Below are 24,582 nucleotides of genomic sequence, written 5' to 3'. Positions count from 1 at the left end.
TCTCTAGTTATTATTCAGTATTCAAAAGTATTTCCTATAATTTCCCAAAGGTGACCTTCCTGTGCATCTGTAGGCTCTTTTGTTATAATCTCTGAGGAGGAGGTTCCCTTTTCCTTTGTCATGCTTATTAACTCTTCTCTTTATATCTTGGATACCATTTCTTCCTTTTTCCTCTGGGATTGTGACCCAGTGAGGAATTTTTGCCTTTTACTTTTTTTTTATTTTTTGTACTGGCTTCTTCCTTGATGCCTTCAGAGATTCCTAGATTTCCCTCAACCTTAACACAACTTTCTCTTGACCCTGTCTCTTCTCCGTCTTACTGCTGAACTCCACTGATTCAGTACTGATCCATTCTTAACTCTCACAGAAACTACTCTTTTCAAGATTTCCAACCATTTTTCAACTGCTGAATTCAATATTCTTTTCTCACTACATCTTTCTTGGCTTCTTTGGAATTTCTGGAACTATGGATCATCACTTCTTGCCCAAAAGTGCAACAGTGGAAAAAAAAAAAACCAAAATCATTTGATCACTCCTTCTTGTGTGTGTGGTTTTTTTTTTTGCTATTATAGCACCTGCCCACTATCCTCTAGAAGTGTCATGCAAAGCTATTTTTCTCTTTACTCCTCACTTCTTTCTGTAACCTTTTTTCTTGGTGAACTTATCTAATTCCATGTGATCAATGATCATACCAAGCATATGACTCCCAAATCTATATATGCTACAGTAATCAGTCTCATGAACTTCTCTCTCTCTTTTTTTGTTTTGTTTTGTTTTTAAGCAGTTGGGGTTAAGTGACTTGCCTAGGGGTCACACAGCTAGTAAGTGTCAAGTGTTTGGTCTGAGGCTGCATTTGAACTCAGGTCCTCCTGACTTCAGGGCCAGTGCTTTATCCACTGCGCCACCTAGCTGCCCCTCGTGAACTCTCTTTTATTACCAAAATGCTTGCTGATCATATCTACTCCGATGTCCCAATAGCATCCCATACTTATGGGAAGATATAGGTAGGAAGCTGATTAAATGTCAAAGCACAAGGAGGTTCCAGTGGATTGTGATTAGTAAGAATTAATATTGTTACATGGCGATCAACAAAGCTAATAACGTTAAGCTGTACCGATAGCTTTGTGGTGCTCAGAAGAGTTCTGTTGAATGTGGCACTTGTCAAATACTATCCTCTATTTTTTTTTATATATGAATATTTTTAGGAAGGATCTAGATAAACTTGTGCAGTAATGGTAGAGGGCAAAATGAGTGCTGAGGAGACTCCATATGTATTCCACATAAGGATTACTGAAGCTGATAGGGAGTTTTAAACTAGGGGAGAGGATTTTTTTTTTTTGGCCACAATTAGTGTCTTTAGCCGTTTGAAGAGCTAATATAGGAAAGTGATTAGATTGTTTTTCTACTTTGCTCAGAAGACCTCAGAGGGACCACTAGGACAATGAGTATGAGTTATAGGAGACAGATTTCAGCTCAGTATAAGGAAACACTTCCTACCAGTTTAGAATTGTTCAGAAATGGATTTAGCAGCATCTAATCACTGGAGCTTTTAGGCTGTGGTTGAATGTCATTTGTAAAGGGAGATAGCTGAGGGACTCATCTTTGAGGAGGGGGTTAGATAGGGCTTCTTAACCTTTTTCTACTTTTTTTAAAAAATTTTTTTATTATTTGTGAGGCAGTTGGGGTTGTGACTTGCCCAGAGTCACATAGCTAGGGAGTGTTATGTGGCTGAGGTCAGATTTGAACTCAGGTCCTCCTGACTCCAGGGCCGCTGCTCTATCCACTGTGCCATCTAGCTGCCCCTCCTACAGCACTTCTCAAACTGTGGTTAATGAAGTGCTGGTCACTGAATGATCTCTGAGGTCTCTTTGAAATTTCAGACCTTCATGAGTTGGATACAGTTTTTTTGTCTTCCATTTGGCTAATAATGTTTTAGTGCTAGCTAAAATGGCAGCCTTTTTGCAGCCCTGATACACTTACGTGAATAAATTAACCTTGCATTAAATCCTAGTTTCATTCTAAGAAGATCAAGTAAATAGTTGGATCAAAAAATTCATTGTAATTGTGGCTGAACTTGAAGTTTTCACTTATAATTTTAATAGTGGGCTTGTTTCCGATTTCAAGTACCATTTAATAGTATGCAACTACATTTTTCTCCTTGGGTTACTTTTTTTAACCAATTATTTAAACTCATCCTTAAAGGACTTTTCTATTATTTTTTTGTAGTTCTATAAGAATCACTTATCCTTTTGTTAAAATATGATCAAAGATATATACATGCCTGAATTTCTTTATTTTAAATAGAATTGAGCTTCTAAGATGTCTGTATTATCCCTCCCATAGATGTTATCCTTTGATATTAAAATATAGGTTTATTCTGAGAAATGAATGCAGAAAATCAACATTTAGTTATTTCCTCATTCATCATCTAAGAATTCATTCTTATTCAGTAATCGTATCCTTTTTTCTATAGTTTATTTGGTTTCAGGTAGTGTATATTTCATTTGTGAGGTCCTGTAAGTCCTTGTTTTGTTTTTTAAAAGGACTTTTCTCCTTGGCTTATTAGTACATTAATATGGCCTTATTAGAAGAACTTTTTCTGATGACATAAAGAGGGAATAGTTATAATGCATCCTCCATGGGTTTGCTCTAGGGGAACATAAATCTGGCCAGAATGGTGGTTGTATTTTCTATGATTTCTCTCTTACATCCTGAACTTGAGACTTGTGTGTTATTCTGGATCAGAAATATACAGATAACATTTTTTTTGGGCAGGTAATATACAAGAAGTCTGGTTGAGGGCTATTTCTTGCTTTAGAAGAGGATACACAATACCTTAAAATTTTCTTTTTGTGGGCCTTTTATTAACTTTGGAAGTTAGGATTAATATTACCAAAGATTTATTTAGGATAGTTAGAGGTCAGGTGATAAAATATTTTGTTAACAGCTTATTTCATTTTCTCCCCTTTCAGATTAGTTGGCAAATACCAAATAATTTTTTGAGTTTTATATATATATGTTAACCAGAATATAGCTACTTTAAAAAAAAAGACAGAACCAGGAGGATTTAAGGGAAGAGATCTGGAAAAAGAGAAACTTAGTGAAAAATCAACCAACCAGTAAAGAAACTTAAGTGCCTACTTTGTGCTAGATGCTGGGGATACAGAGATAAAACTGAAATCTTGGAGACAAAATGGAACCAAAATAATGGGTTTTTTTGCGAGGTGAGGAGGCATTTGTAGCTAGGGAGATGAGGAGAGGTTTCATATAGAAGGCGATGTGTTAGCAAAATCTTGAATATCACTGGGGATTTTGAAGGGGCAGAGGTGAGAAAGGGCTATTTCCTAGGAATTGAGAGACTGGCAATGCAAAGGCATGGAGATGCCAGATAGAGTGCCATGTTGGAGGAACTGCATGGAGGCCAGTTGTGCTGGGTCTGAAGAGGAGAAATGTTCAATAAGACTGGAAAAGTAGGTTGGGGCCAAGTTAAGAAGGATGTTAAATGTTAAATGGGAGAATTAGTATTTGATTCTAGCCCCAGTAGGGATCTATTGGAATTTGAGTGTGCCTGCTATGTACTGTTCACCGTGCTGTGTCCTGGGGACACCAGGATGAAATAGAATTATAGTCCATGGCCTCAAGGAACTTAAAATTTAGTGAGGGGGAAGTGATAAACATTAAAGAAGTTGCAATATAAGTTGTTAATAGGTTGTCAAGTGAGATTTCAAACAGAACGGTATGAGAGATTTGATGAGGGTGGAGGATTAGGAAAAGTTTCATTGTGGAGGTAGTACTTGAATTGGGCCTTGAAAGGAGAGTACAGATTTTAATAGGCAGAGGTGTGGGTGGAAACTATTTCAGGGAAGGAAAATGATGGGCAGAAAGCCATGAGAAATAGAAAGGTCAGAACAAAATACCCTGAAATAGGGTAGAGGCTGTGTGACTAGAGAGAAGGTGATGGCTGTGAGTGATCTTGTGGAGGCAGGATCAGTGGAAGCTGATGGAATGACATGGGAACACCCTGACTTTTAGGAGTAAGTATGACATTGACAGCTCTGTGGAATGTGTATCAGAGAGAGCTGGAACTGAAGGAGGGAGGGGAGCCATTTTGCAGCTCTTTCAGTAGTCCAGTTGAGAGGTGATGATTCCTGGCTTAGAAGAGGGTGGTTGTGGTATGAGTAGAGAAGAGTGTGGTTATAGCAGGTGTTGAAGACATAGAATCAACAAAACTTGGCAAGATTGGCTGTGGGGGTGGTAGTGAGAGAGAGTGAATTGTTACAGATGAATCCCAGGTGTCTGATGAAAGAAGGTGGTAATTTCAGCAGAAAGTTAGAAAAGAGGAGGTGTGGCTTTAGGGGCAGTCACTCCTAAAGGTAGTGATTTGTGTATTGTATATATTTTAGTTCCCTCTCTGCTACTAACTCATTCTGTGACCTTAGGTATATCCTTGTCTATAACTCAACTTCCTGGTTTGTGAAATGAAGGTGGTTGCACTAGGTGATCTCCAAGTCTCTTTCAGCTCTAATATGTGATGATTCTATGTAGTTAACAGTATTATTGGCCTTTTTGGGGGGCAATAGAGTGTCCAAGTTAGTTTTTGGTGGGGAAAATACTTGGAAGGATTCTTTCAGTCATAAGGACTCTTTATAATGTATCCTTGTTTGAAGGAGTAAATAACAGAATCCTCAAATCTAGGGAAATGAAAAAGACCTCAGATATTGTACAGCACAAACCCTAACTAAACCTTGAATCTGTCTTTAATGATAACCAATACTTAATCTGTATTTACCTAAGACTAATGTATTGAGAAACTGTAATTATGGTTTTTATCCTCAAAATCTCCTTTGACAAATTAATTAGGTTAGTGATTCTTGACCTAGATATTAAGAATAACCTACTTTATTCAAGTGAAATCTCTTATTTGAAAATTAATACCTTAACCATTACTTTCTCCCCTTTTGATCGGCACTTAACTTGAAGACCATTTCTAAGATGCCCTATGGTAAATGCTCACACTGTTGTTAATTTTTAATGGAAAATGATAGGCTGGTCATTTGATGTTATCATTTCTATGTTATATTATGTAATTTAATGTACTATTGTAGAAAATTTTAGTTTATATACAACAAATATGAATAACCATTTATAGGAATTGAGGTACTCAGAGAGGAGAATAATTGTACAAATAGATTTTCTGCCTGCTGGGCTAAAATCTTCTATTTAATGGTTTGTTATTTCTTAAATTTTTTTTCTTCTTTAATATTTTCAGATGTTTTGGAATGTTACTAAGCCCGGGTCGAAACGTGAAGAACAGTGACATGCATTTACTGGATATGGTAATGATTATCTTAAGCCACCTTAACCAAGTGTAGATCATAGTTATTTTTTCATGGTGTCAGATGCCCCTGTTGAGATACTTGTCATAATTTCTTAAGGAATTGTTTTCTAGTGCACAATTTTATTGAATAAGGTCTTTTAGAAACCTGAACCTGAAATTACTGAAGAAGGTGGGAAATAGGTAAATTCCTACAGAAGAAATTACGTGGAAGGGGCAAGCCCATACAAGTTAGTGTTTTGACACTTTATTCATCTGTTGTTAATCTTAGGAAAATGTCTTTTCTTTGATGAGTTAAGAATAGCAAGGATATTGAAATAACAGGCATTTCCACAAGGGAATATATGTTTCCTTTCATTTATTTTAGTATAGTATTATTAATTTGAATAGTAAGATTGACATTTCTTTTAAAGAATTTTTCCACCACCTTTTTGATGGCCTTAGAAAAATGTGTTGCCTTTAGGCATGGCATTTAAAAGAGATCTTTAAAAGCCATCATGAGTTTGTGAAAATTGGTATTTGTTACAGCAGCTGCAAGTCAACATTCAAAGTCTTAGATAATAGCCAGAAGTACCACTTATTACTAGCACTAATGATGAAATCGGGCATAAATTTTCTAAGTCCTAGAGGCAGGAGCCAGTTTTATGGTTGGTACTCTATTTTTTTGGTCAATTTTTTTTTTTTTGGCGAGGCAATTGGTTAAGTGACTTGCCCATGGTCACACAGCTAGTGGCAAGCATCTGGTCTGAGACCAGATTTGAACTCGGGTCCTCCTGACTCCAGGGCTGGTGTTCTATCCACTGTACCACGTACCTGCCCCAGTCAGTATATTTTCTTGACCATTGTTTATATTCTACATATATTCTAAAGTTCCTCCTCTAAAATAGCTTATGTGTTGATTTAATTTTGTTGTATTCCTCTGAATTTCTTAAGAATCAGTTTTCTTTAGAATAAATCAGGAAAAGCTTCCTATGAGTTTTTAAATGCATCAGTTATTTTGAACCCAGAAACTCAAGTTAGCCATATATAGCCTGTTAGCTTCCATCTCTGCATGCATATGTGTATATAAATATATATGCTGTTATCACTAGTGAATGTGCAAATATTGATTGTCTAGGACACTGGCATTCTCTGAGAAGGTGGCTTTGGGCCATGAAGAATTCTAAGATGTCTGGATGTTAAAGGGTGAACCTTTAAAGCCTCAAAAACACTGATTGACATAGCAAATTTCTCTGAAAAGCCTCATCCCAGAGCCTCAGTATACCTTTATTTGAGCCTTTTCAAGAATTTTTGGCAATCATCCTTCAAAGGCTGGATATACTTGGAGGTGGAGAGAGGCTGTTGTCATCAGTACCTCTGGTGAAGAGAGACTAAGCAAATCTGAGGGCTGGTAGGATGACTGGCTTACTCATGTGGATTTTTATTATTCTCTTTTATCTGTGTTGTCTTTTCATGACCTTAAGTAATGGAGAATTGAATAATTTTAAAATAAATTTTTATTACACAGAAAGAAATACCCACTAGATCAGATTTAGTTCAGTTCAACAAATATTCATGTTTTTACTCTGTCATTGGGATAAGAAGACAAAAACAAGACTGTCCCTGTCTTCAAGGAGCTTATATCTCAATGGGGGTGGGATGGGTGTGACATGTATGTAGAAACTGAAATGTAAAGCACATACATCAAAATTCTACATTCAATTTTAAGAGGGAGAGAGTGATAATCATTGGTAATGAAAGGGAAAAGGAATGTCTTAGTAATAATAATAGCTAACATTTATATAGCATTTTAAAGTTTGCCAAGTGCTTTACAAATATTATTGCACTTTTATCTTCACAGCCACCTTAGTAGTGGGAGCAATTATTATCCCATTTTACAGATGAGGAGACGGAGGCACATAGAAGGGACTTGCTCAAGATCACACAGCTCTTCAGTGTCTGAGGCCAGATTTGAGTTCATGTCTTCTGATTCCAAGAATAGCACTCTGTCCACTGTGCCACCTGGCTGCTGTGGGAGGGAAGTGGTACCTGAGTCAGGTTTTAAAGGAATATAAGAATTCTGTTTGGCAGAGGTACAGTGGGATCGTGTTTTAGATATAGGGCAGGGCTTCTTAAACTTTTTCCACTTGCTACCCCTTTTCGCATTTCAGCAGCGTTCATTGGTGTTACATGGTGTGATGGCATGTGCAGTGCAAAGTACGCATGTTGTGTGTTCAGAGCCAAGGCTGTAGTGAGGTTGTGTGATGCACATGGTCACGTGCTGCCAGAAACACCCCGGATTCATTACATGTTTGATTTTGAATTAACTTTTGATCGTTGCACATTCAGAAATCTTTGAGTATTGCCAAATTTTTTGCGACCCCATGTGGGGTTGAGACCCACAGTTTAAGAAGCACTGATACAGGGGATTACTTCTTCAGAGTCACAGGGATAGGACATAGAATGCTGTGTCTAGAGAACAGACTAATTTGACTAGAAGAGAAAGTGTATGAATGGAAATAATATGAAATAAAAATGGAAAGGTAAGAGGAACTCATATTGTAGCCGAAATGGAACTTGATACCTTACCCTCTAAATCCATCATTCCTTCAGAACTTCTCAGTTTCTTTTGAGCATTCCAGATTCATAACCTTGGAGTCATACTTATTCTTCCCTCTCCCTTAGGACCTCCTTCCCCTATTTCTGGTTACTTACTGTTTCTTACCTCTGCAAAATCTCTTACCTTTGTCTTCTCTCACTAATGCCCCTTTGAACTAGTTGATTGGTACATACTTTCTTTGTAGCTATTTGCTGTTCTCTTTCTACATATGGGACCTTTCTCCCTATCTTTGTTCTTCTTGGGGTCTATGTTTAATAGTGATATATTGCTAAGGCAATACTAAGGCACTGACTATACCATTTAATGACTTTCTTTTGCCTCTTTTTTGTATCCCCAGTGCTTAAGACAATGCCTTGCACATAGTGATGATTAATACATTCTTATTGGCTGATTGACTAACTGATTTTTTTAAAGCTCCTTGTGAGTGGGGTTTGTTTCATTCCAATTATTTGTACCCCAAGCATGTAGCACGGTGCCTGGAACATAGCAGGTGATTAATCAAATGCTTATTGATTGATAATTCCAAATTGTTTTTTATAGTGGTTGGACCGATTCACGGGTCCCTGAGGGGTATCTTAGTATGCCTATATTATTGCTACTCTTCTAATGTTGACCATTTTTGTCTTTTGTCAACTTCAGAAATCTGATAGGTGAGAGGTTAAATCTCAGTTTAAAAAAATTGCATTTCTGATATCATTAGTGATTTGGAATATTGATATCATGTTTCTGACTTGTAATTCTTCTTTTGAAAACTACCTCTTTATGTTTCTTGCCCACTTTTCTATTGGGGAATTGTTCTTATTTTTTATCTATTTCTATCCATTCCTTATATATTTTTGCCATTAAACCTTTCTCAGAGATAGGTTAACTACTCATCTTCTAATTCTAGCTGCATTGATCGATTGACATAAAAGCTTTTCTGTTTTATATCATTTAACTTGTCTGTTTTACCTTCTCAAATGAAAGTCAGCATGACGTAGAAGGAGAGCCAGTCTCAGAGTGAAGATGATCTACGTTCAGTTCTCATCTCTGAGACTTTCTGGCTTTGTGATCCTGGGCAAGTCACTTAAGTTTTTAGTGTGCTACACAACTCTTTAAGATTAAAAGGTACAGAGATAGTGCCAGCTTGCATTGACAGAGAAAGTTACATATTTTGGCAAAATCTATCCTTGTGATTACTTCCATCCCTCATTTAGTTAAAAATTCCCTCCTAAGCCATAGTTGTCAAAGGTAGCTCCTTCCATTCTTCTTCTATTTGTTTATGATGTCATCTTATATATTTAGATCATGCATTCATTAGAGGTTATAGAGTATAACTTGTTGCTTTAAACGTGTTTTCTTCCAAACTTTCTCAGCAGTTATTCTTCCAGATAGGGAGTCCATTCCTCCTACTGGTTGCTGTCCTGAGCTTTGTTGACCACTGGGATGCTATCTTCAATTGCTTTTGGGTCTTGTTTACCTAATCAGTTTCATTGTTCAATTTTGCTATTTTTAAAAACCTGTCCCAAACAGCTTTGATGATGACCATTTTAGAGTATAATTTGAGATTTGGTAGTGCCAGGCTGCTTCTGTGCCTGTGTATTTTCCTTGTCCTCTTCGATGTTCTTGACCTTTTGATTCTGCCATATGAGTTTTGATATTATTTTGTCTAGTTCTAAAAAGAATCCCCTTGATATTTGGAATGGCATTAAATCTGTCTATTAAAAAAGAATAAAATTCTTCCTGAATTTATGTGTTATCTTGGGGCAAGGCCCATGCTAATCTTGGTGTTTTTCCATTTTAGTATTTGTGCTCCTGGAGTAAGGGCAAAAATTAAATTTAGCACCATTTAACTGCTGGGAAAGTTTGGAGGAAATCATGTTTAAACCAACATGTTATTTAACACCATATGTTAAGTATTTTCTATTTTTGGAGCATTGTGTTTGGTACTAGAGGAGATAGAATGCTAAATAAGATATGATCTCTTTGCTCTTGGAATTTATAACCTAGAAAAGAGGGTAGGTACTATACATGCACACATATAAATCTAAATAAAACATGATAATTCTGTTATCTATAAAATGCTATGGGAAGCTTGCAAACCTCCCTTTAGTAATATGCTGCTATTGTCCTTATGTTTGCTGAAACTTGGAATATAATTGAATAATTATTTCTGAACTCAATTCATCAGGTTGTGCTATGTAGGAAGAAACAGTGTACATATTTCTTAAGTGCCTGCTATATACCAGTCACTATGCCCTATGCCAGCAATTCAGAGATTAAAAAGGACATAGTTCCTGGCCTCCAGGAACTTATATTTTATCGGAGGAGACAAGTGCATGAATAAGTGTATATAGAATACATACCATTAGGTGGTGCAGTGGATAGAACACTGGGCCTGGAGTCAGGAAGACTCATCTTCCTGAGTTCAGATCTTTCCTCAGACACTTACTAAATGTGTGATCCTGGGTGAGTCACTTAACCCTATTTGTCTCAGTTTCCTCATCTGTAAAATGAACTGGAAAAGAGTGTCTTTGCCAAGAATACCCCAAAAGGGGTCACAAAGAGCCAGATATGACTAGGAAATGACTGAACAACAAGAAAACACAAAATAAATACAAGGTAATTTTTGGAGGCAGAGCTGTCAGAGCTGGGCAGATTCCAGGCAGATCCTTGTAGAAGGGGAAACATGATGTAAGTCTTGAAGGAAACAAGGGATTCCAGGAGTTGGTGATGGGGAGCTATGGCCTTCCAGGTCTGGAGAACGGCCAGTGCCGAGCCATGGCAATGAAAGAGTGTATCATGTGGGACCTCACTTCATAAGCTTCAGGGAAGGAAAGCTGCAAGAAGGTCGTTGCTGGATGTTAAATGGTGAGAATGGTTAAATGGTGAATCAAGCCTAATGAGGTTGGAAAGGTAGGCCAGACTGTGGCTGGATTGTGAAGGGCTTTCAGTGGTAGGTGAAGTATATGGATGATCCATGGTGTAGAGGACTGATTTTAAGATGATCCAGAGTTGGCTAATATGGAAAAAAAAATGGCAGCCTTTAATGGTATGATGGTGTTCTAATGTAGATTAATATCAATATTTTAAAAAGAAATTCATTGTTGGGGGAAAAGGCTAACATCAGTTTCACTGCTGATAACCTTTTGTTGTCTTTTGGTCAGTTGTGTCCAACTTTTTGTGACCCTGTGGACCATGTTGTTCCTGGGGTTTTCTTGGCAAAGATACTAGAGAAGTTTGCCATTACTTTCTCTGGTGGATTAAAGCAAACAAAGGTTAAGTTACTTTCCCAGGGTCACACAGCTAGTAAATGTCTGAGTCTGGATTTGAATTCAGGTCTTTCTAACTCTAGGCCCAGTGCTCTATCCAAGAGCATTCTGGCTTTCTTTAGCCCTCTTTTGTTTGTTTTCTTTCTATTAGATGGGTCTTTGCATTGTTTCTTCCATTTAAATGCCTTTAGGGCAGGAACTTTTTCATTTTTAACCTTGTATCTGTCCTTAGTACCTGGTATATAGTTGTTGTTGTTCAGTTGTTTCATTCATATCTGACTCTTCTAGCATGCCAATAGCATGGGGTTTTCTTGGCAGAGCTGCTGGAGTGGTTTTCTATTTCCTTCTCCAGCTCATTTTACAGATGAGGAAACTGAGACAAACAGGGTAAAGTGACTTGCCCAGGGTCACACAGCTAGTGGGCTCCTGAGGTCAGATTTGAACTCAGGAAGAGGAGTCTTCCTGACTCCGGGCCTGGCACTTTATCCACTGTGCTACCTAGATGCCCAGGCATATAGTAGGCACATAATAAACGCTTGTTAATTAGTTGATTGATTATCCTAAAAAGGTAAGCACGTTGTGATTATATGTGTGTGGAGAGTAGATATATAGGAATTTTTTTTGAATCAGAATGAGGTTAATCAAGATATTAGTGATTGCTGCTGCAAATCTGTTTTTGTGATTCGGTTCATTCATGTAAGTTGCCTTTTCCATGAGATGAGTTCCTAATAACTTGACAGAATTAAACTTTTGTATTTTTGGTGCCCTCAGGGAATCTACTATTTAAAGACTCGTATGGAAAATATTTTTCTAGAGAAGAATTTTTCTGAAGTAAAAGGCTTTTTGTCATGTTGCAGATCTAAAATTTTCATATATCTCGTTTCTTACAAATTCTGATTTTCTAAAGAGACTCCAAATAATACCTGCTTAAATATTTATGTATCTATAGGAATCCATGGGAAAGAGCTGTGATGGAAGAGCATATGTTATTACTGGAATGTGGAACCCCAACACACCTACATTCTTGGCACTTAATGAAGAAACTCCTAAAGGTGAATTTTCTCCAAAGATTTTTCATTGTTTGGCTTAAGATTTTTCTATACGAAAATATTACCGTAAAGAAATACTTAGGAAATTGTTATTGGTTATTGGTAATGGTCATGGTCTTAAAGATGCAAAAGTAATTGTTCCTGTTTAAAATTGTGGCACTTTGATGTGACAGATACTAATTGAGGTCTACTCATATCCAGGGCACTGGGAATATATAGGCAAAAGCGAAACAGTTTTGATCCTTAAGGAGTTTACATTCTACTTGGGTTTGAGCTAGGTAGGAGGAGATGGGGATGGGAGACAGGCATTATGTATACAGTTAAGTAAATACAAAGTAATTTGGAGAGGAATTTAGTTTCTAGCAGTAGGGATGGGGGGATCAAGATAGTTCCTGGGAAAGGTGCCTGAAAATGGGGAAGATGGGAGGAAGTTCGAGATTCTAAGCATTTGGGGAGGAAGAGTATTCCAATCATTGGCTAGTCTGTACAGAGGCACAGAGGGGGCAGCCAGATGACTTTGGGGAGCTGTTAGTGGGCAAGCTGGCCAGCATCTAGAGTGATAGAAAAGGAAGCTAACAGGGAATGGGGCTGCAAAAGTTGATGGGAGCTAAATTTCGCAAAGCTTTAAAGAATGGGTTGTAGGTGTTTGTACTTCATGCTAGAGACAGTAGGGATGTACCACAGATTTTGAGCAGGAGAGTGATAGGGTGAAGCCTATGTTTGAAGAATATCTGTGTCATAGTTGCATGGTGGCCAGATTAGAGAAGAGAGGGAATGGAGCAGGGATACTGAGTTAGGAGGCTTTTACCAAGAGAGGTGACAAGGACCTGAATTAGAATAGTGGTCATGTAATTAGAAAGACAGGATGTGAAGAGGGTTGTGGAAGTAGAATTGATAAGATATGGTGCCTGAGGTGGTGGCAAGAGTCGAGGACAACTTTGAGATTGTGAACTTGGGAGATAGGAAATATGGTTGTTAATGAAAATAGGGGCATTAGGATGAAAAAAGGGATTTTCCTAAGGGAAAAAATAATGAGTTTGAAACTTTGAGTTTCAAGTTAAGAAATTCAGGAGGCTATGAGTGATTAAGGGCTGTACTTCAAGAGAAAGATTAAGATTGAATGCCTCTGCATAAATACGGTGATTGAACCCTTGGAAGCTAATCAAATTATCGAAAGAGTTTATAGGGCAAGAAGAGGTCTAAGGGACTGAGATGTAGGGGACACCTCAGATTGATGGGTGGGAGGTGGATAACGATACAACAAGGTAGACTGAGTTGTGGTCAGATATGTAAGAGTAGACAGATGTGGATCCCCTTCATTGCAGGTCTTATAGTTCCTCTAGAGTTTGAGTTCTTTTTAGCCAGTTAAGAATTGATCAATCAATCAACATTTTTTAAGTGCCTACCTTATTATTAACCAGTTTAACTGTGTCTTTCCCTTACTCTCAAATCCTTTCCCCTTGTCTCCTGTGACTTTGCTTATGCTTTAGAAAACCCCAGCCCTGGATTACCCACACCATCTGCCTCCTCCTCTCCTTTCACTGGCCACTGAACAGTATTGGAGGAAATCATGGAGCCTTGTTTACTGTATCCACTACAAATTTGTGTTACTTAATTCCAAATATGTCCTGGCAGCAGCACTGCAATTCTTTTACTCTTTCCTTGCTCCTTATATGTAACCAGTTCTCTTTCATCCATAAAAACCCTCTCTTCAGTTGACCCACATCGTCTCTTCAAGCTGTCATGCTATATCTCTTGTCCCTGTTTCGGCCAGACTCCTAGAAAAAGCTGTTGATGCTCAGTACTTCCGCTTCCTCTCCACTCATTTCTCAACGCTGTGCAGTTTGACTCTTAGCTTAGTCGCTCAAAGCTGAGAATTCTCTCTCTAAAGAGCAGTCTTTGGCCTGTCGATTATCAAGTATGGTATACTTTTCTCAGTCCCCATCTTTTTTTGACCACTGTTGAGTACTTTTCCCCTCTCTTTGTGTTTTTGATACCGCTCTTTCTTGACTATCCTTCTATCTGTCTGCATGTTCCGTCTCTCACTTTCCTCAGGTGGATTGCCATTTCTTGCCCCTAATTTTACTCTGGGGCTGTGTTGACTTTTCTTTATACCCTCCCTCTGGATGACTTCATCTGTGCTTATGGATTTGCATTTAATTTCTCTGCAGACGATGGGGTGGGGGGGGGAGACAGAGAGACACAGAGAGGCACAGAGAGGCACGCTCATAGACCGACAAGTGTAGAATCTGGTGTACGTTGCTGGCTGCGTGATATGGATGATGGTCTGACAAAGGGGTTGGAGAAGTAGTTAGATAGAGGAGAACTGGAGAGTAGTGTGAGGAAAACTTAGAAGGAAAAAGGCATGCGGGAGGAGAATGTGGGCAGCAGAGTCAAATTTAGCAGATAGGTCAAGAAAGATAAGCACGAAGAAAGGAGCATCATATTTGGCAATTAAGAAGTCATTGATAACTTGAGAGAGAGATGTTTCAGTTGGGTGACAGGTCAGAAGCCTGAGTGCAAACGATTGAGAAGTGAGAGGAGTGGAAGTGGAACCAGGGAGCCTAGGTAGCTTTTTCAAGGGAGAGAATTTGCAAGAGAAAGGGAGGATAATTGAAGGGTTAGTAGAGTTGGGTAGAGGATTTTTTTTTAAGACTGAAGGAAATTTGGGGTAGAGAAGGAACTGGTCGATTCTTCCTCCCTCCCTCCTTCCCTCCCTCCCTTCGTCTTTTCCTTCCTTCCTTCCTTCTCCTGCCTGCCTTCCTTCCTTCCTTCCTTCCTTCCTTCTTCCTTCCTTCTTCCTTCCTTCCTTCCTTCCTTCCTTCCTTCCTTCCTCCCTTCCTCCTTCCTCCCTCCCTCCTTCCTTCCTCTCTCTTCCCTTCCTCCCTCTCCCTCTCTTTCTTCCCTCCTTCCTCCCTCTCCCTCTCTTCCTTCCCTCCTTCCTCCATGTATTTTAAAAATCTGACTTAGTTGATCATTTCCCTCTGAACCTACATAGACATCTTTAAACTGCTCCCACTGTTTTCCCTCATCAGGATCAATCTCTTTTTTTTCTTACTTTCAGTCTTGAGCATTTCCAACCCTTTTTGTGGAGGTGCTCATCCCTATAGAATTTTAGGTCATGGGATGCTGACCACCTTTCCCCTGAACCCTTTCTGGCCTTGCCCAATCTGCTGTGCACATCAGACTGAATCTTTTGTTCTATGCCTTCTCTGTGCCAAATTCTAAGCTGGATTGTCTGTTTGCTTCCAAGGTTTCTAAATCTCTGTGCTTCTTTGTTTTCATGCTTAATGGATAGAGTCCTGAGTCTCATGTGAGATCTCTGTTATTTTTAGCATTACAATTCTTAGCATTGTAAGTGGTAGGAGAGGCCTTGAGTTAGGAAGGCTAATTTGCAGAATGCTGCATCAGGCTGTGGGAAGTGATAAGGATCTGAACTTGAGTTGTGGTATTACAGCTGCAGCAGCAAGAGGCCATGAAGAGTTTTGACATAAGTAAATTTGTTTTCAATTTGACCTGGTAATCTTTGAAAAAACAGAACTGACCAGTTGTCATAAGTGTTGGTTACTGGTACAAATTCTGCTCATTAATTCGGATGCTAGTTTAATTTGTGTAAATTTTGCTTACACAGTAAGAGATTTCCTTGCGTATTAGGAGCAGAATAAACTCTTGGCAAATGTAATTTCTTTCATCTGTAATAAAAGAAAAGAAAACATGGGGCAACCTCCCCCCCCCCCCCACAGTAGACCTGCGTGGGTAAGAAAGTACTGAGATCTTCTTTTGTGATTTAAGGAAGTGCACTAGAACTGGTTCAGTGAAGCTGCAGAACCAAAACATTTTTGTGATTATATGAAGACAGTTCTTGTATCAGACTTTTCCATTTTACTATGGACTGCAGTTTGGTTTTTAATGAGGAAAGAAAAGAGAGTATATGAGGCTGGCTTGGGTAATAACAACTTTTTAGGACTTCTGATTAATTATATTGCTACATTATGTTTCCTTAGTCATTTAGTCATAGAAAACTAGCTAGGTTAACATCAACATTTCAAAAATCTTGAAATAATACTTCATAATCCTGTGTCTTCCTGCTTTGTAGGTATGAATTCTCACAACTTTCTGGCTAAGGGGTGAGATTGTAAATATCATCATGGTTTAAGTGAAGAAAATAAGACTTATAGAAATTGAGTAACTTGTCTAGGGACAAACATTGGTATGGCTCAGGGGTGGGGAATCTGTGGCCTTGAGGCCATATGTAGCCCCTCGAGGTCTTCAAGTTTGGCCCTTTAACTGAATCCAGACTTCACAGAACAAATCCCCTTCGTTAAAAGATTTGTTCTGTAAAACTTGGACTCAGTCAAAAGGCCTCACCCAGGGACCTGGAAGGCACATGTGGCCTCCAGGCCACAGGTTCCCCACCCCTGGTATGGCTGAACCAGGAGCAGAATTTAGGAATCCTGTCTGTTCAGCACCATCCTTTTTTTGGGGGGGGGGAGTGGGGGGGAAGTGGGGTGAGAATCTCACAATTTCTGGTGTAAAATGATTTTCTTGTCTAATTTGACAAAATCAAGCCTTTTGTTGCTTATTTTTACAAATTCATCCCTCTTGTAGGCATGTACAAAAATAAGTTGCTAATCAAGGGAAAATGTGGCTATTCCCTAGTTAATATGAATGTAAGCTATGTAGTGATACAAATTTAGATTATGAGTTGGAACAGGCATACCTTTACAGCATTTAATATTCATATCCTTGTTAACACTGTTAGTTTGAGCAAACATTTATTAAGTACCAATTTTGTTTAAAGTACTAGGTATTTGGGGAGACCAACAGTTCAATAAGAATCAGTCCTGATCTCATAGAACTTGCTGTTTTACAGAGAGAGTACTAGAACATATATCATAACATAAAAATAGAACATGACAAGTATTTAAGATAAGTGATAGCCCCTGTGGTCTTCACTTTGCTTTGGGCCCATGTGTAGTACTCTGTTCACCTGTGGGCCCCATAGTTTAAGAAGAATATTTATAAGCTATATAGCAGCCAAGGGAGGTGGGAAACCAGAGTGGAGGAGACCTTGGAGGCCATGTCATATGAGGAGCAGTTGAAGGAACTGGTCATGTTTATCTTATGGGAGAGAAGACTTTGAGGAGAATATGGTAGGTATCTCCAAGTATTCAGAAAGCTGTCATTTGGAAGAGGGATTAGGTGTGTTTTGTTAGGTGCTAAGGAACAGACATGGGAGCCTTGGGCAGAAGTTGCAAGGGGGCACATTTTGACGTGATGTTAGGAGAATCCTCCTAATAATCGGAGCAGCCCAGAAATGGAATGGACTAACATGGGCGGTGATGAGTCATTGAAGGTGTTTGGGCAGAGACTGGATGACCATAGGCTGGTTGGGCAAGTACAGTTGGCAAGTTCCCTTTGACCATAAGGCTTCTGAGTCATTGACAAAGTGTGTAATGAGGTCCAAGGAAAGAAAGGCTTTTAAAAAATCTGGGGGAATAAAATGAGTAGATAATAACGTTATAGTTGAATACAAGGCCATCTTCCTTTAAGGTTTCCTTGGATACATGAATACACCACATGTAGTTGTTTATCTATAAGTGTGTTGATTTTTATTCTCTCCTGGCTTCACCTCTATGAGATTATAATCCCATTTAGTGTTTGGAAGAGGTAGGATTTTTTACTCGTTAGCCTTAAGACTTAGTGAAGTGGCAGCATAAGGTACTCTTTGGATCTACCTCTCCCTTGCACCATAACTCCTTTACATGCCCTCCTGCCTTCTTCTGAGTCTATCTGAATCCTTCAGTCCATTAGTAAGCATTTATTAAGCACTCGCTGTAGGACAGTTGCATAGGTGCTGAGGACACAATTACAAAAAATGAAAACAATCTCTACTTACAAGGAACTAACGAAGCCCACCATAGGTCCCTTCTTCATGATGCTTTGGTCTACTACAGCCTATACTGTAAAATGTTACAGTTGGCAGAGATACTATTTCTCCGCCCCACCCCAATCACTCCTTTATATGAGGCAGTGTGTTGTAGCAGACAGAGCACTGCATTTGGAGTCACTACATCTAGGTTCAATCCTGCTTCCAGCAATTTACTAGCCACTATGGCAAAGGACACTTTGAGTTGTACTACTGGGGACAGTATTACTTAAATTGTCCACTTCACAGAATTGTTATGTGAGGGGACTTCATAAACATTAAAACATTATACAAATGTGAGCTATCTTTATTTTACAGCTTAAGAAATGATTCCAAAGAGGTTGCTACTTTCCTGAGGTTCCATAGCAGCCTCAGAGCACACTAATTTCTCCATTTTCTCAGCTGGTTGATATTTATTGTATCTACCCAACTATCTTTGACACTTCATCGTGTGACATCTTGTTGCCTGTTTCCTCCATGGCTATTGCCTCTCTACAGAGATTGTAAATTCATTGAAGATAAGAACTTATTTTTTAAATTTTGTTTGTATCTCTCGTAGGTCTAGGCATTGAGTGAATATTCATTAATTGAACGCTGAATCCTATTAAGTACATTTTTCTTACATTGGGCCATGTACTGTATGTACCGTGACCCACTGTTTTATGTGGTTAGATGTTCAACATTTGGTGACATGGCTTGTGACCACAAATCCCATTTTTAACTCTAGATAAAAGGGTGTTCATGACTGTAGCTGTGGATATGGTCGTCACCGAGGTGGTGGAGCCGGTCCGCTTCTTGCTAGAGACCTTGGTGCGTGTGTACCCTGCCAATGAGCGCTTCTGGTACTTCAGCAGAAAGACTTTCACTGAGACTTTCTTTATGAAGCTCAAACAGGTAGGATCATCTTTTTCTTCACAAAGGAAAATCTCTTTTCTTTTTCCGTGCCATTGTTTGAAGAAAGGTTTTTTGAATCCTAATGGCCAAGTAAGGAAAAATAGTAATCATGAATGAATTTGAAACAATTAAAGTACAGTACAGTGTCTGGCACTAGACTTAGGCATGAACAATCAATGACTTCTTAATTAGTTTGTTCTTTTAGGAATGTACACTGAACACCTGAAGGTATTGTTGTGGTGATTACTTTAGCCCTTTCCTCCCCATGAGAAAAGAAAAGGGAAGGCTGAAGAGAAGGGGAAGGAATAAGCATTTAATAAGCACCTGCAATGTACCAGGCACTGTTCTAAGCACTTCATAATTATCTCATTTGATCCTTACAACAAACTTGAAAAGTAAGTACTGTTATTTTCCCTTTTTTACATTTGAGGAAACAGGCAAACAAAGTGACTTGGCCAGGGTCACACAGTTAGGAAGTGTGAAGCCAGATTTGAACTCAGGTCTTTCACTGCACCACTTGCATCCCAGAAGGACATCTCATGACCAAAATTAAGTTTCTTTAAGGAACATTAGTCAGTATTATGCCTGTGGAGTATTTGTAATTTATAGTGTATCATTAAAAGTCCCTTAATAAAAAGAATAGTGTTTCTATGACAATATTGCTTTAAAAAATTCTGTTTTCAAATTAGATTTGTCTTACTATTAGTGGGAAGAGTAACTGGTTTTGTTGTTGTTTTTTTCCTTATTAGCAGTCAGGAAGATTGGAGATTGAGTGTTATTCACTACAAGAAACTTGTGGCTGTTTAGTAAAGGATAGAAAAAGACATCTAATTTACCTAACTAGATTGAAATCCGTTATAAGTTGTTGTTGGCACTCCCACTGTCCTGTGTTTAAAAATGATTGTTACTTCAACCTACGAGAGGGGGCTGAACATAGTGTGGCAGGAGAAAATACCAGCAGAGTGAACAAGTGGTGGAAATCAGCTACCAATTTTGATATTAAAAATGATCTTTATCATGACTCAATTAAACCTAATTTGCTAGATTCTTCATTCAAAATAGTCATGTTATTTCCCAAAATTATCAGAGCTGTGATATGACTCAGCTTTTCTTACTGTTTGTACTTCATCCCACAGGATATTCTAATGAGGACTCAAAAAGCAGTGTTTAGCCCTGGTATATGTTCAGGGTGTCTCTTAGAACCTGTATATTAGTTTTTTTTTTCATTGGAAACTAAACTGTTTGAACAACAAAACCTCCTTCTGTCTGGATGGACAGAAGTTTTGTTCCAAGGTGACGTAAGTAGAGATAGATAGTGCCTGACCTCAAGGAGTTTACATTCTAACAGCACATAAAAGGAAGCTGAAAAACAGAGGTGAGGGGAAGAGATAAAGAAGGTAGGGTAGAGAAAGTCCAGAGAGCCAGGAGTGCAGCCTGGAGAGGAATGAAGCTGTGGCCAGCCTGGGCATCTTCTTTCTGAAACAGCCCATCTGAGGGAGAGACTAAAGGAGTGGAGATGTGTCCCAGGGTAGAGTGAGCTTCTCTATTGAAAAGGTTTCTGTGGCATCATAGACAAAGGCTGGGCAGTTACTAGTGTGGCCAGAGAGGCTGTTCTTCTTCCAGGGTGAGCATTTATATAGCACTTTAAAGTTTGCAAAGCATTTTATATGTTATTTAATCCTCACAGCAACACTATGAGATGAGATTATTGTCCTCATTTTACATGTGAGGAAACTGAGGCTGAGAGAGGTTCAGTGATTACCCAGGGTCCTCTGGCTAGTAAATATCTGAGGCAGGATTCAGACTCAGGCCTTTCTGACTCCAGGTCCAGCCCTTTATCCGTCTACTGTGTCACCTCGGGGCCTGTGCTTGAGAAATGGTTCAGAGATGCATGAGTCTCTCCTGCTAGCTGCCTGAGAAATGGACACTTGGTTACAATAGTTTCTCTGACCTTTTGTGTAGATTTTATATGAGAGATTTTTGTTATGGAATTTTGTGCTCTTATTTTATTTAAAGCATGTAATGATTAGGGACATGTGCCCCATGTTAGTAATTCAGCATGTTTAAATATTACATGAAAAGATCATCTGTGAATCAAAGGGATTAAATTTGAAAATGTTCAACTATGCTAAATATACAGTTTGTTTCAAATGAATCTGGAAGGTGAGATGGTGGTTTCTAACTTGAGTTGTCTAATGTTGAGTAGTCATCACGCTCATTAGATGTTGAAGTGTAAGGGAAATCCTTTGGAAAAATTTAAAAGTAACTTGGTTGACCATATCACTGTTTAAAGAAAAAAAAATAGCCTAAATCAGTGGGCAGATGCTTCATCCTATTGTGTATGAATAATTCATTTTTGGAGGGGTCATTAATGGTTTTTGTTGGAAGCTATAAATAAGGAAATATTCTTTCTAGATATACATCTGTTGGTGTGAGTGTGCATGCATTTGTGAATAAAATCAATCATAATGGAAAGTCCCTTTCAGCCTTTTTATTTTCCGTAGCTTTCCTGTTGATGATTAATACATATATAGTATATTCTTGGTTGAATATTACACAGTATTAGAGTTTTTTTTTTAAAATAATTTGAGAGTAGTGATCTACAAATTGGTAACTCTGGCAAGACCCCAAGGCACATGAGATAAACCAGTTGGGAAAATGGGTCCCAGCCCACCTTCCCAGTGATAGCCAGTCCTAGGGCTTGTCCCCAATACTACCATATTCTTCACCTGTTATTATCCAGTACTTTCCCACTTTTTCCCCTCCCAACGGCTGTTCAAGCTCCCAACTATTTGCTTTTTGTACAACCTGTTGATCTCTCAAGATGGATTATAGAGCTAAAAGGGACCTGAGAGTTCATCTACTTGAACACCCTCATTTTACAACTGAAACTGAAGTCCAGAGAGATGAAATGACTTGTCCATTGTCACAGAGATAGTCCATGGCACAGCTAGGACTTGGACAGAAGTCCTCCAAATTCAGCACTCTCTCCATTTCACCAAGGCAGCTTGTCTTTCCATAAGAGAGCCTTTGGAAGAAAAACGTACAGTCCAAGAGGCAGCTGAAGTCCCTGTGATGAGCATTCTGCATTCCTTAGAGTCACTGGGACCTTTGTTTACCATTCTTTTACTGGGCCTCCATTAGACACTTCCCTGGGTACCCTGGGTTTGTAATGCTGGACACAATTCCCTGGATTTCTCTGTTCCTTTTTCCTTTTGTTCTGGGATGCATTCCACATAGGTAGGGCAACAAGAAGACTGTTAATTTAGACCTGCTCTGTTCCCTTTTCTCCTGCCTTTGCTCCTGAATGGACAGCTTCCTTCCTGGAGGCTCTCTTCTTTTTCTTACTAGTACCTCTCTTGATTTTAATCTCCCATTTGCTTCCCTTTCTCCTATTCTGAATTTCCAACCCTGTCTCAGAACCCCTACTCTAGAATAGTAAATTTTACCAGATGTTCTGCCTTATAGGCTTTGGCATCCCTTGACATTTGTCAGCTAAGTACTATGGTGTATAGAGTGCTGGGAGTCAGGCAGACCTGAGTTCAAATCTAGCCTTTGACTTTTATAGCTATGTGACCCTGGGCAAGTCAGTTAATCTCTGTCAGCCTCAATCTCCTTATCTGTAGAATGGGGATAATAATAGCATCTACCCTGCCCCCCCAACCCCAAGGTTTTTGTAAGGATCAAATGAGCTAATATTTATAAAGTGATTTGCAAACTTTAAAGCAATATATAAATGCAAGTTATCCTCTTTGTCCTCCTCTTCTTCCTTATCCATTTTAGGCTGCCCTGTCTCTGTGGATGGTTACCACCTCCTGGTAACTGGCTTTGCTTTTTGTAGGGCTGAGAGAGTGACACCTGAGTCTTAAAGGCAAAATTGACCTACTTTTTTTTTTTTAAGTAATTCTGGCCCTGATGGTGGAAATCAAAGTTATTATTGTGAGTGTTTATCAGAGCATGATATCTGAGCAGCACATCCTTGACTTGAAGCAAACAGGACACAGATGTATTGATTAGTCTGTTTTCAGTAGTCCCTGTTCAAATTTAGCGTACCGCTGGGCTAGGAGTGGAGGCCAAAGCCTGCCAACTGTGGTTAGCTTTGCCCTCCGCTGTTGCTGCTATTGCTTGTGCCATCAGAAGTAGTTTGACCATTTGGTACTATGTACTGTAAATAGTACTTTTGTGTTCCCTGTGTTTAGGCAATGTCAGATATAGTTTGAAAAATAAGCCTGTTTTCACTTGGTTGTACTAGAATGGACTTAAATTTTTTTTTTCTCTTTCATAGTAAATACAATGTACTTTCATAATAGCTAAAAGAAAGAGTGAAAGCTTAGGAATGTCGTGCTGCAACAAATGTGTTATGCTTTGGTTGTCAACACAAATAGATTTTTATAGTGGAGCTGAAGAACTAAAGAATAGGATTTCTATTACAAATATTCATTACCTTAGATTACAGTGGCAGTAGATAACAGCCACTCTAGTACAACTCTATGAGTGCTAATTCGGTGAACTATGATCACTTTTCTTTTTTATTACTGAAAATGCACTTTTCATGTACCCTGTTATCCAGAGAGTATTATGAGAAGTACTGTTAAGAGTTGCTGACAGTGAGCTATCTGAAATACAGCCTTTTATGTTAATCCAGTTATATAGCAATAATCCAATATTCCATTGGTGTTCTTTAGTGTGTAAGGCAGTGAATACAAATTCAGGCCCCACCATGTGTTTACTTAAGTTACTGTACACTGTAATAGAACTGTCTTTGTCATAGCGCCCATTCCAGTGAAAGGCAGTTAAGTGGCATAGTAGCCAAAGTGTTGAACCTGAGGTCCGGAGTACTGGGTTCAAATTTGTTCTTTGACACTTAGTAGCTGTGTGATCCCAGGTAAGTCACTCAACCTCTTTAAGCCTCACTTTCCTCATCTATGAAATGAGGATTATAATAGCACCTATCTCCCAGAGTTGTTGTGAAGATCAAATACCAATAGACATAAAGCACTACATAAATGCTATTTATACTACTAATAATAACGGTGATTATTATTATTATTATATACTTTAGGAAGCAGAGTTCATTTCAGGCTGCAGGTCTTTAGTTTCCTTTGGTTACATTTTTTTTACGTTCTTTATTCTTCTCCCAGAGCAGTGATTACTAGTAGTATTGCCAATATTGCAATTTAATTCCTACAAAGATCTTCAGAATCAAACATTCCTTTGGCAAATAATGTAAACACTTGTAGAACAGTAAGAATAAATAGAAAATAGTGATAAGAGAGAAATGTAAAATCTATTTATAGAATTTCTCATATATCTCTAAATTGATTCCATTGAAATAATAATAATATATGATCTAGAATTTACATGTATGTATCATATGTATTATATATCATATGTATTATATATATGACTCAACTTAGGAAATCTGGGCTTCGAACTGAGTTCTGCCATTTATGAGCCATGTGACTTGCCAGGGCTCCATATGCTGATGTTGCTGTATCAAACCAGAATTGAGGAGTGGGTTAGAT

General features: G+C 38.6%; 1 protein-coding gene and 1 non-coding gene across 5 annotated transcripts in view; one reads left to right on the top strand and one right to left on the bottom strand.

Moving 5' to 3' along the window:
* The window catches only part of RABGAP1L (RAB GTPase activating protein 1 like), a 681,088-nt gene that overhangs the window by 102,423 nt on the left and 554,083 nt on the right, over positions 1-24,582 (top strand). For all 4 annotated transcript variants that reach the window (XM_020970529.2, XM_078156481.1, XM_020970531.2 and 1 more), the window contains exons 8-10: positions 5,270-5,336; positions 12,135-12,237; positions 18,891-19,057. In XM_020970529.2, the coding sequence (XP_020826188.1) occupies positions 5,270-5,336; positions 12,135-12,237; positions 18,891-19,057 (337 nt within the window). The remainder of the gene's footprint in view (positions 1-5,269; positions 5,337-12,134; positions 12,238-18,890; positions 19,058-24,582) is intronic.
* LOC144458063 (U6 spliceosomal RNA) lies at positions 9,639-9,742 on the bottom strand. The gene has a single exon (XR_013487614.1). It is a non-coding gene; the product is annotated as a U6 spliceosomal RNA (small nuclear RNA).

Source organism: Phascolarctos cinereus, unplaced genomic scaffold, assembly GCF_003287225.1.
Source record: "Phascolarctos cinereus isolate Bilbo 61053 unplaced genomic scaffold, phaCin_HiC Scaffold_5;HRSCAF=322, whole genome shotgun sequence".
NCBI lineage: Eukaryota > Metazoa > Chordata > Mammalia > Diprotodontia > Phascolarctidae > Phascolarctos > Phascolarctos cinereus.
This window is presented reverse-complemented; position numbering and strand designations above follow the sequence as displayed.